Genomic DNA, 12,056 nt, shown 5'->3' with positions numbered 1-12,056 from the left:
CCTTGAACCCACGCCGACGATACGTCTAGATATCGCACTTGAAGACGTGTACATGATAAGCCTAGATGTCCCCACCAGCACTAATCTAGAACCTGGGCCAGGAAACCACTGCGCCTTGTGACACGGTGACACTCGCTGGGCCGAGACACCAGGGACAAGAACGGCACACGTCTTGCTGCATCTGATCCCAGCTATACGCTATACTCTAGGGTGCTATCAACTACTTTTTGGCTTGCCTATTTAATTGTTATAGCCCGGGTTTGCAGACATTCGTGGTATCGTCCTCGGACTCGAAGCATCTGGACTGGCTGTGCCCAGTCTCGACTGCGTTCGTCGAGACCCGATATGTGAGCGTCCATTCACTCTCCCCGGCAGAGAGTTTTATCTGGCCGATGGACAACGAACATGCTGAATTTGACTTCAGATCCGAATCGCCACAGATAGTAGCGTTACTAAGTTTTTGTTTACCTCGGCGTCGCTGGCCGCGACACACTCCCATATTAGAAGTGTGAACTGCTTTACCTTGCGACAATCACTATGTGCCTGCGCCATAGCATCAGTCTCACAGGCCCGACAGGTAAGGCAGGTGCCTGGTACATAGATACAGAAGGCTTTAATAGAGGTACTAACTTGTCTCGATGCCCTTGGGTGTCCAAATTTCCTCAGCATGGAGATAGTGTCAGGCGCGGCAACAAAAAAGCACAATTCCCACGACCGAGGTTGGAGGCTTCGAGGTTGGTGTCTTCTTTGGAGAATACAAGACCCAAGCGCCACAAGATTACTTTGAGCAGATCGATGTGCTTTGAAGCAAGCAGCAAAATCGCGAGTGCGAGCCCAACTAGGCGGCCGGGCTGTTCCTCTTGGCTCCATCATCGCGGCAAGGATGCCAAAGAGTCAAGGAAATCCGAACATCGCGGTGGTATCGGTTATGGCTGATCAGACAATTGAGGTGGTTGGGTAGAGGCATCTTTCACAGTTATTACGGGTTTGCCCATGCCCACAACACATAAGACACCAGTACACAAGCGTAGTTTCGACAAGATGCTCTAGGGATAAAGGCAGCACTAGGATCTTGAAAGAGCGCTGCGCCAATGGCGCCTGATCAAGTCAACTATCTGCTCTATAGTCTCGAGCGACAACACACAGCCATGCTCTGTAAATCGAGGCTGGATGTGCAAGTGTATTGGGGATTTAGGCCCAGAGGTGTTGCCTACTCCTCTCTTGGCTGATGAAGTGATGAACGATCCAGTCTCTTAATCGAGATGGGCACTTTTGTCTAGCTCAAGGTCATCTGATCATGATGTCGATACTTGGAGCGATATATGTAGTATTCTTAACGTGCATGACGGTGCCAAGAGTAGGAAGCAGGGTTCACGTCGATCAATAATCACTTGAATACCTATTTTGGAAGCATATTCCTTCATTCAGATGTATTTGCTAGCCCAGATCAAGGCCTCTAAGTCTGATCTTAATATGTACAAAGTCTTTGCCATTAGAATACAAAACAAGTCATGCCCAAACATGCCACTACCAGGGAATACCGGTACAATCCTCCACATGTGTATACCATTGTCGATTAAGCTCCCATCAGCGCAGTCGAGCGTTCATAAAGCGATGCGCCTATTTGGGGAGGGCAGCAGGGGCGTAGGACTGATCGGGCTTGACAATCTTGGCACCGGCGAGCTGCTTGTCGGTGTAAGCGGGCCAGATGATCTGGCGCTTGCTCTTGCTGACGACGGAAAGAGTGGTGAAGCCGTTGCCGGGGCCGAACTGGCCGCTCCAGCCAGAGGTGACGGTGAAGTCGCCGCAGGTCGAGGGGCCGGCAGAGGCCTTCTGAGAAGCCTTGGGGCCCTTGACGTCGTGGCGGCACTCAACGACCTTGCCGTTGCCGGTGTCGATGCCGAACTTCCAGTTGCAGATGGAGTCGTCGGCGCGGCAGTAGCGCTTGGCGTCGCGGATGGTCCACTGGGGGGTGGCGGCCATCATGGAGACGGAGTCGCTCGCGGCGGGAGCGGCAGAGACGCCGGTGGCGGCGACGATGGCGAGGACAGCAGCGGAGAACTTCATGTTGAAGGTTGTTGTTGTTTTGTGTTTATGTGTTGTGTGTGTGAGAGTGTGGAAGATGTGAGTGAGGTTGTTGGTGATGATGACAGTATTGGTTGAGAGGGAGGATGTGATGTTTATATAGCTTCAGGCTCTACTCAATGGCATGCATATAATCCCTATTGAAGTTCTTCTCATCGTCGGCCGTTCCCAGCCGCAAGCCCCAAAGACCCAGCCTCGCAGGTCCCATCATGTCGTCTACACGAGGTGATCGGCAAACGCAGCTGTATCTCGTATTCATCAGACGATCCCCTGGTTCCCCATCAGTCAGCCGGCGGCGCCGGACCATCGCTGAATGAGTCTCTAAGAGTGCATATGTTCTAACCCCATCAGAGAGAGAGGACCCCGTCTGGGATAGATTGCCCTGCCTGCTCGTATTCCCAATGTCTCGTCTCGATCGGGGTGCGAGTGCCGGACCTCCGTCTGCCAAGTCGGGAACCCCCCGCAAACCTCGGCCCCCCTTCATCATCCTTTTTGCGGGGATTTATTCCGTCCTTCACATCACGATTCTTCCGCTCAACAACGTCAGAGTCGGTGGATTATCCCGCTGATCTCTACCCTCAAGAGACTCTCGTGAATGCAAAAGGTCCCCGCCATACCATCATAATGCTCCTTTTTTTTTTTCTCCCCCTCAACTGTGAGGGGCTTTTCCATCTCGCCCTCAAGGTCAAGTTCAGGCGTTCAGTAGCGTGCCGTAGTGCAGCAGAGTCTCGACTCTCATAGACCGAATACGCCACACATAAACTTGACCGCCGGGTCCCTGACAAAGAGGCGGCTGATGCTGATGCTATTCTTAGCAAGCTTAAACGGGACCTTACTTTGAAGAATAATTCCCCGTGACCGCATCGTTCAACCCTGTGGGCAGATGGATACGGATACAAGTCAAGAGGCATTTACGTCATGTGCTTGACTTTCCCGAGGGAACAGATGCTGATGGCACGTCACCTTGAGCCGATTATTCTAGAACCCGCCCAGTGGGGATGAAGTACCCCCTGTTCGTCTCCCCTCGTGTTGATCGCTAGCCCTGTCATAGCTCCCTTCGCCTATAGCTTCGGGCACTATCGATAATGGAATTGTTCATCTCGTGATTATTTTATGCTGACTTGCTTGGACGAGCTGCATGTCTCTCAATGGCATGACTCTTTATGCAGTCTCCATTCCCTGACCCTTTCATCTCAGACTTACGGCCTTGTTTCTTACCAGTCCCGCTCGTGTCTGACATCCCTTGCAGGCATTGTTCGGCCAAGTGAGCTGAATGAATAACTTGCACAAATTAGTTGACACCTCAAGCTCAATGCCCAATTCGGCACAACTCAAGGCCATGACATCAAGCCAGAGTGGGAAGCTATCCACATCAGTATCACCACCAATCACCATCATGTGCACAGTCGGCGTGACCCCTAGAAACCATACGATTGGCAAAAGCTGAAATGGTGATGTGCAGTCATGGCTCGTCCTGTCTCTTTTTTGTTCGTATCTACTAGTCGTTCATCCTCGCTACTACATACACACAGCTCTAGTTCTTCTGACCGCCTGTGGGAACCTTGAACAGCACCGCACGGCCCTCGGGTCCTTGGCCAAGAGCCTTGTCCACCCGGAAGAAGCCCTTGCGCTCCAGCTGGAGGAACTCGCCCTCCTTGAGCGAGCTGATGTTGGCGTCGACCAGCGCCTCCGTCATGGTCGCCGTGTTCTCCGCCAGGAAGTCGTCCAGGTTGTCGTCCTTCTCCAAAACGTCCTTGGTGATGAGGTAGCCAAACTCCCAGAGCTCCGCCTCCACCAGGTTCTCGGGGTCAGAGGCCAACCACGTCACCTTCTTGTCCGTCGTCTTGAAGTCACCGGCAAGGTGCAGCTCGAGGTTGAGCTCCTTGATCGGCGTCTCAGACTTGTCCAGTCCCCGCACGATGGCGTTGCCCCAGCTCATCAGGGTAATCTCCTCGTTATCAGCAAACGAGGCAACATCGGCTTGATCGATGATGAGCTTGGGACCAAACGTCACCTGCTTGGTGCCCACCTCGGGGTTCTTGACGTGCTTGGGTCTCTCCTCCTTGTACGACTTCTCGGGGCCTCCAGTCACAGTCACGGCAACAGCGTCCTTCTTCTCAATCGCCATGTATCGAGGGACAACAGCGTCGAGCATCTTCTTGTTGATGGCCCAGATGGTTGTCCAGTCCATTGTCACAACATTTCGGCTAGGGCCCTGCTTAAGCATGAACTCGCGGAGGGCGGGAACAGTCAGACCGCGACGGAGGATACCACGGACGGTAGGCAGACGGGGATCATCCCAGCCAGTGACACGGCCAGTGTCCACCACCTTGGTAAGCTTTCGCTTGGAAAGGAATGTGCGGATAAAGTTGATACGGGCAAACTCCCACAGGTTGACCTTGCGGAGCTTGAGGTTCTCGAGGAACCAGTGGTACTGCTCGTTACGGTCCGCGTACTCGGTTGTTCGCAGAGCGTGTGTGACGCCCTCGAGACTGTCGACGACGGGGCAGGCAAAGTCGTAGGTAGGATAGATGTTCCAGTCCCAGCCAGTGCGGTGGTGAGGAGCCGGCTCCTTGTCCTTGAAGTTGGGGAATCGGTAGATGACGGGGTCTCGCATAGAGCCATTGCTCGAGTCGTAGGCGATGCGAGCACGAATGCAGTGTTTCCGGCCCAGGTCAGTGCCAGCCTTCATCTCGCGGAACATGGCCAGAGACTCCTCGGCAGGACGGTCACGTCGCTTGCTGGGGAGACGGTTCATGCGGTCCGCCTTCTGCACCTCGGGATCGGTGTCATCGGCGTAGGCACCGCCGTCGAGGATCATCTTCTCGGCAATGTCGTACAGCTCCTGGAAGTAGTCGCTGGTGTGGGTGACGGAGACATACTTGATGTCCATTAGCTCTAGGTCGTGCAGGATGGCATCCTCAAACTCCTGCTTCTCCTTAGAGGGGTTCGTATCATCGAATCGGACGAGGAGCTTGCCCTTGCCGTCGGGGGCGCTCTTGGCAAAGTAATCGTTAAGGAGAGCGGCCTTGGCGTGGCCGATGTGAAGGAAACCACTTGTGAGAGAGTCAGTATGGTCACGCGATTTATACCTGGCGTCAAGACCTACCTGGGCTCAGGAGGGAATCGGGTCACGACTCCATCCTCAATGTTGGAGAGACCAATGTTGTAGTTGGCTCCCCCGCGCTTCTCGGTCGACTTGGCCTTACCCTCGTTGAGCTTCTCCTTGAGCTCGGGGTGAGCCTCCTCGATGAACTTGAACCATCGTGTGACGTTGGCGTAGCTACCCTTGCGGACGAGGCCAATGGTGACCTTGTTGGTGCGCAGGGCAGTCCAGACCTTCTCGTCGGCCTCTCCCAGGCTGTAGCCTCCGAGGTAGGTTCGGAGGGTGAGGTGCTTGTCGAGCTCGGCGATCAAGGGACCGGTGGTCTTGAAGTCGGCGGCGGCGAGCACTGGAGCCGCGCTCTCAGCGTCGAAGCTCATGATGGCGGGGGTGTCTGGGTGGGGGTGATGAATGATGGAGTGTGTGAGGGATAGTCGGAGATGGGTCTGTTCGGATCGCGTCTCTTGTTCGTCGTCTTCGTTCGTCTTCGTGTCTCGTGTCTCGTACCCGTCTATGCAGATGCAAGATGTAGGGTGGAAATTGTCGCCAGAAATAGGTCTGTCGTGCCCCAACTGACCGCCAAGAATTTGGAGGGGTCAAAGATTTTGGCGGGGTGATTCTGGATGACTCAGAAGAAACACGTGACTGCTGTGGTCTGATAAGATCCTGCGAATGCCGCCACTCTGTTGGTGAAGTCCCTGCAACGGGAGATTCAGGTACATGCAATTGCTAGAGCCTCAATGTATATCTCATTTTGCGGTGTTGAAATGCTTTGATTTTCCACTTTTGCTTCATTTCACAGCCTCCGACTTTTACATCCAACCTCACAGACCGCAGAATTACTCCCGGTTCCACGAGTGTAGATCATGCTATGGTCATTCCACCCAAACCCGAAGCCGGCCTCTTCCTTCAAAGCCTTGATTGCCAGGACATAGATGTGTTCTGATCTCTATAACGCATGGAATAATTGCCCCTGACAGAGTCATCCCGACAACGGAGAGAGGCCGCTCATCGGCCAATCCTCAATCGAGCTGCCCGATTCGCGACCAGTGTGCCTGCCTACCTACCCTTGACTGTCCAAGGTTCGGCTCGGCTGCTCCGGACCCAGAAGCCCGGGACCTGACCCGCCGGCTTTGGCCCGGTTTTGGTTCACTTGCCGACCGGGAGTCAATTCAACGTTCCGGCATGTTGCAAAAATAACTTTTCTCAAATAGCCGTTATTGAGCATTGATCGCACAGCAATCCTTACAATTTCTGTTGATTTCCGTTGCCTAGTGACTTCTGCCGGCCTCTCAAATGACAGCTCTCAAAGAAAGCAGTAAATTACTCCTAAGCCGGCATGATCCCAGTGGATTGGCCTCAACTCCACTCATTCCGTCGACTGAGAAGGCATGAAACACAAAACTTTCCAGCTGCCCCACGTTCCAGAATCTCTTAGAATCTCGAGTCCTCGACACGATCGTGATACCCGGCTGGTTTGAGGAGTGGCGGCGAGTTGTGTGACAAAATGGCTCCTGAGAGGTAGTTGACCTTCAGATGCTGTAAAATGATATTTGATAGTAAAATCTACATAAGAAATCTATAGGTAACAACACCACCCATCGAAAACTCCAAGTCCACGTTCCCATCTACAACACGAATGAGTTCACTGCAATGCATCTATCGTAGCTGGCTCTTGACAATAGACACGCCCTCAGTTCCCTTGACCGCCTTGAGCAGAGCAGCCTTGTTGCCATCAAACGTGTAAGTGATGAAGGCGGAAAGAAGTTCGGAAACGGTCTTCTGCAAGACCTCCCCATCCACGCTTCCAACAATAGACACCGTTTGCTTCATAATTTCCTTGGGTAGACCCAACGTCTTGAGAACTAGAGCAGTGTCGAGGTAGGAACCATGGATCGTGCCAGCAATAGCAAGCTCAATCTTAGGGCCTGTAAGCTTGTTCCAGAACTTGACCCAAGTAGTGTCCTCAGAGCGATGGTTGGGTCGGCCGAGCTGCATGAAAGGCTTGTTCAGTCCCTTGCTGAGAACCGGGTTGAAGAGACGACCGTCGAGGTTCATGCCACCCTTGATCCTCGAGTCTGAGAGGACGGCAGCTGCGGCGCTGGCACCACCTAGGGAGTGGCCAAGGGCAACGGTCTTCTTGGAATCAACCTTGCCTGGCAGACCCTTGAAGATCTCGTTCTGGAAGGAAGACTTTTCGACTTGAGAAATGACAAAAGAGATGTCAGCAGCTCGAACCTGTAAAGGGTTAGTTGTGGTCAGGTTTACGAGGAATGACTTCCCACCTGAGTTGCCTTTTCGAGGTTCTTCTCGTCCTCGGGAATGTTGCCCCCAGCAATGATAGTTCCATCAGGAAACTCGACAATAGCCGCGTCGTAGGGATGATCCACCAAAACCACCACATAGCCATAACTAGCAAGAGACCTGGCCATGGCGCTGTACTGAAGTCGAGAGTTTCCAGATCCGGGCGAAAAGACGGCGAGTGGGAACTTGGCCTCCTTATGGCCGCTACTGCTTTGACAGGCCGAAGTCTTTGAAACGCTGCACACCTCCATCTCGAGGACACTGAAAGTATCATTGGAGAGACCCAACTGGGCAGCCTGAGCTCCGTATGCAGCCGCTGTGGCGGGGGGCATATATGGAACTCGCTTGGTCGAGCAGGACTTGGAGTCAACGGGCCAGAAGATTGAAGTGAGAATGCGTCGCTTCTGATGATCCGGGGCGTATGGGTCAATGCGGTGGTTGTCCGTCATGGTGTTGATCTTTAGGGCGACGGGGTATGGACCACTCGGGTTTGGAAGTAGGAGGGCATTTCCAAAGTGGAGGAATGAGAGTAGAAGAACGAAGAGATACATGTTGAAAGTTGTTTATGAGAGATAATGAGGGAAGAGAAGATGATTGGGATGATGATATTGATACATCGTGAGAGAGGACCGACTTATATACACAATGCCGCATCGTGAGTGAGGCTGCGTTGAAGTGGAAACAAAGTCATCTGCAAGAAATGACAAACATTAAAATCCCCAAATGGGACAAGATCGAGCGAAGCTTGCGTAAAGCTTACAAGATGCCAATCCGAAAACTCATCTTTAAAACGCCCATGAACGTCTTGTTCGTAGAATTACGTCCCACAGTAACAATTCAAGCTGACGAAAGCTGAAGCCCAAGCCTTGCGCGCCCCATGCTAGCGGATCCAAGCTAAGAATACCATTGGATGAGTGACTCGACGCTACATTAGCGCCGCCCAATCGATTCCTAATCCGGTATCGTCAAGTCTCGCTCAATCGATGCCATTTCAAGTTTAACCCCAACGCTCACCTCCTCGACCCTGAAGCTGGGAATCTTGAATCCTTACCTGAGAATTCACCTGCAGAAATGCCTCTAGGTCCGTTCGATCGGCGAAAGAAGCGATCTCGCTGTCTTGCATGCTCAGCAAGTCACCTGAAAGTAAGTCCATTGAATCCATTGGGCGAACTGTCTAATCAAGGTGTAGTGTTCTGGAACTTTTCCATGCAGCAACTGTCAGCGGCGGCAGATAGTCTGTGACTTTTCTCCGGTGCTGAACAAGGTTGCTCGGATCAAGATTGACCATGGGAACCATGCGACGGCTGTTGGTTTGGTCAAATCCGATTGCCGACATGCACCCCAGCTCGTTATTACCCCACGGACCGACAGGACGGCTTACTTCTTTCGTTATTTCGATACGTTTCTGTTAAGGAACAAGTTTACGCAAAAGAACATATTCCCCACTGACATTGTAGAGTTGATACAACGCTCATCGTCGGGGGAATATCTCCGAGATGCAGTCCTCTCCCTTGGGGCAATGCAAGCAACGAAAACCAGATCGGCAGAAGGTATCGACTCAACCGAAAGCTACCGCTTTGCTGTTAATCACTATTCAAAATCCGTGGCTGGTCTGCGGACTGCCCTCAACCAGTTCGCAAGCCTACCCAACCTCCGACACAGCATTCTATGGACCACCCACTTGCTGGGATTGTTTGAGGTGAACCCGAAAGACTCATGATTTTTGACCCATGCTGACACTATCTAGCTCATGAGTGACACGACAGGCCAAGGCTGGGTCCAGCATCTTGTCCACGGTACATCTAGTGCTCTTGTTGCTACTGGTCCACTGGCCTTTCAATCCGGCCTGGGGAAGAGGTTCTTTACAGAAATCAGGATATTCGAGGTTTGTCGAGCCATCATATTTAATGAGCCTACATTTCTCGCAGACCCAGGATGGCAGAACCTTTCAGCAAAGTTGCAAGATTTCGAAAGTGATGACCGGTCGCATCCCCTCGACGCGCTTCTGGACATTATCGTCTTGTGCTCGACACTACGAGTTCGGTAAGACCCTCTCAACTTCTTTTAGCCACGCAATCAACTGACCTTTTGGAATTTCAGAGCAAGCAATCTCATTTGCTCGATTCAAGATGGCCAGTCAGCTGGCATAGCTGATGAAGCCCACGACATCGCTGTAGAAGGATTTCGTTTAAGACACGCCCTTGCTTTCTGGCAAGCAAACCGCGGAGCATCAACACCAACATCAACATTCAAAGGCGAAACAACTGCAGATGATGACTTTCTATCCCTAGCAGAAGTCTTTTTCTCAGCAACAAGCATCTACCTCTCGGGAGTATTCGACTACGAAATCGTCCACTGGCAAAACATGAGCATCCCAGTCCCAAACCTGAGCGAAGAAGAGATCCAGACGCACGTGTCTACCATCCTTGTGCTCAGTGGCATGATTCTCGACAACTGCAAGATATCCCCCGTGCTTGTCCTCTTTCCTTTGAGAGTTGCCGGCGCGCGTTCATGGGACCAGTGGCAACACGATTGCATTATTGAACTTCTGGAGAGGATTGAGCAAACCTTTCCGGTGGCTACTGCTTTTAGGATGGATCTGGGAGCGCTCTGGGCTTCTAGATAATGGCTTGGAGGAGAACTCATGGATGAGTGGCTCACAAGTTGCCACCACGCCAACTCAACAACACACGCCTGGTTAAACAGACATGCCAACTCACCCACCAACACGCCCAAAGCAAAATAATCACAGCTAGAAATCGCTTCTCAATTCATCCTCATTAATACAAGTCGCTCAGCAGCACCCTTCCCCACAGCCATGTCCATGCCCATGATTATCCTCCTCAGCCTTGGGCGCCGCCTCACCCTCCTTGCTCAAGCAACTAACATGAAAAGCACTCAACTTGATCAACTGTGGCATCTCCCTCAGCAACCCAATATGATCCTTGAAATCCTGCGTCTCCCTAAACTTCTGATGCGCCTCGACGCTCGGCCATCCGATGAACGCGACAAGCATGCTGCCCGTCTTCTCCTCGTCGCCCTTTACGGGCACGTCGTTCTCCACGCTCCAGCCGTAGCTGATGCCACGCCAGTCTGGCGACGTCTTGAGTGCGCGGCCGGCGAACTCCTCGAGACGACGTGTTGCGGTTGCGCGGGCGGCCACGTCGTAGTCTGGTGGGAAGAAAGCGAGGAGAACCTCGGTGACGGGTGATCGGGCCTTGTCAAGGACGTCCTCCGGGGGATGGGGGTTCACAGTGACGTGCTTGCTGAGGTACTTGTTGAAGTTGACATAAGGATCCAAAGACTCAAGAATGGGGCTATGGTCGCTGCAGATGATCAGTACCCAACCCTCACAGTAAAAAAAGGGAGCACTCACGCAGTCTTGCGATAGGTGTTGTGATGCTCCAAAGTCTCCCAATCAATAAAAAGCCAAAGAGTAGAAGGATTCTCAATCTCAACACCAGTGTAAACACGTCTCGCGCCGGGCTGCTTGAGAGTCGAGTCGAGGACCTTGGAAATGGCCTTGGCGGCGTCTGTCGACTCGTCAAAGGCGTTGACGCCCTCGTTGAGAGTGAGATGAGAGAATTGAGTCACGTTGCTCACGTTGGTAGCCATGATTGAGAAGATGCTTGATACCACAGAAGAGAATGGATGTCGTGAGAGTTGCGAATGATGGACGAGGGGGAGGGGTAATAAGTGTGAGCTGACATCAGTGGGGTCACTCCACGTGAAGTGAATGTCAATGGCTCCTTTGGCCCGCAAGGGAGAATGGAGAATTGGGCAACACCATCAATTGTCTCACGATCCAGAAGCACTGATTGAGTCAAGTCTAGTCAATTAACGAGTCATGTTAAATCTACGCTCCTGCAAGCTTTTCTCTACAGTGTCTCAAGCTCTATTTCATGAATCCGTGTCGCTGAAGCCAATTTGGGTTGTGATCCTCCTCCCATTTCTTCTCTGCTCTCCTCAGCGTCGATGAGACGTCCCAATAGTCTCGCTTCTGTGCGAGGTCTCGAGGCGTTCTGCCCTTGTTATCTTCAATCGTCGGGTCTGCTCGCCAATCTCTAAGAATCCTGACGACTTCTCTTCTCTCGTCGTCTCCGTCCACTGCAGCACTCGCTGCGTAGTGCAGAGGTGTACGTCCATCGTTCGTCCTCGCATTGGGGTCCGCGCGACCGTCATCTACGAGAAACTCGACCATGGCCGCTGAGCCAAACCTCGCCGCAAGATGCAATGGCGTTCGACCTCCGTTGGCGCGGGCGTTACAGTCAGCGCCGTGATCAAGCAGTAGCATTGCGATGGCAAGATGATCACGTTCTGCCGCGAGGTGCAGTGGTGTTAGACCTTGAAGGTCACGCGTCAGTGGCGATGCGATGCGAAGAGCTTCTCCGCAAGCGCCGATGTCGCCATTCCAGGCGGCATCAAGGAGCACATCTTCGGGATCGTCTGCTGGCTCTCGCTGTTTAGGCGCCTTGGCCTTTGTAGCATTTGGCTGCGGAGGAGGCTCCTCGCGTGTGGGTTCCTCATTCTTGGGCTTGTCCTTTGACAGCTCGTTCGGTTGCTG

General features: G+C 52.7%; 4 protein-coding genes across 4 annotated transcripts; all 4 read right to left on the bottom strand.

Moving 5' to 3' along the window:
• Positions 1–1,620: 1,620 nt before the first annotated feature.
• Positions 1,621–2,067, bottom strand: LRP88_07300 (uncharacterized protein; the record flags this gene model as incomplete). The annotated part of the gene is made up of 1 exon (XM_083243831.1): positions 1,621–2,067. The coding sequence occupies one exon, from the start codon at positions 2,065–2,067 to the stop codon at positions 1,621–1,623; it is 447 nt and encodes a 148-aa protein (XP_083101055.1).
• A 1,552-nt stretch (positions 2,068–3,619) lies between these two features.
• On the bottom strand, positions 3,620–5,568 carry LRP88_07299 (glutamate--tRNA ligase GUS1; the record flags this gene model as incomplete). Its single annotated transcript, XM_083243830.1, has 2 exons — positions 3,620–5,141; positions 5,195–5,568. 2 exons carry the CDS (start codon positions 5,566–5,568, stop codon positions 3,620–3,622), a joined length of 1,896 nt encoding a protein of 631 aa, XP_083101054.1.
• Positions 5,569–6,847: 1,279 nt separating this feature from the next.
• On the bottom strand, positions 6,848–8,043 carry LRP88_07298 (uncharacterized protein; the record flags this gene model as incomplete). The annotated part of the gene is made up of 2 exons (XM_083243829.1): positions 6,848–7,426; positions 7,474–8,043. 2 exons carry the CDS (start codon positions 8,041–8,043, stop codon positions 6,848–6,850), a joined length of 1,149 nt encoding a protein of 382 aa, XP_083101053.1.
• A 2,243-nt stretch (positions 8,044–10,286) lies between these two features.
• Positions 10,287–11,107, bottom strand: LRP88_07297 (uncharacterized protein; the record flags this gene model as incomplete). The annotated part of the gene is made up of 2 exons (XM_083243828.1): positions 10,287–10,818; positions 10,869–11,107. 2 exons carry the CDS (start codon positions 11,105–11,107, stop codon positions 10,287–10,289), a joined length of 771 nt encoding a protein of 256 aa, XP_083101052.1.
• Positions 11,108–12,056: the final 949 nt, after the last annotated feature.

The sequence above is a fragment of the Fusarium phalaenopsidis genome (genome assembly GCF_050370095.1).
Source record: "Fusarium phalaenopsidis strain FUZ10S chromosome Unknown contig_32298, whole genome shotgun sequence".
Taxonomy (NCBI): domain Eukaryota; kingdom Fungi; phylum Ascomycota; class Sordariomycetes; order Hypocreales; family Nectriaceae; genus Fusarium; species Fusarium phalaenopsidis.
Note: the sequence above shows the minus strand (reverse complement) of the source record. Positions and strands in the feature narration are given on the sequence as shown.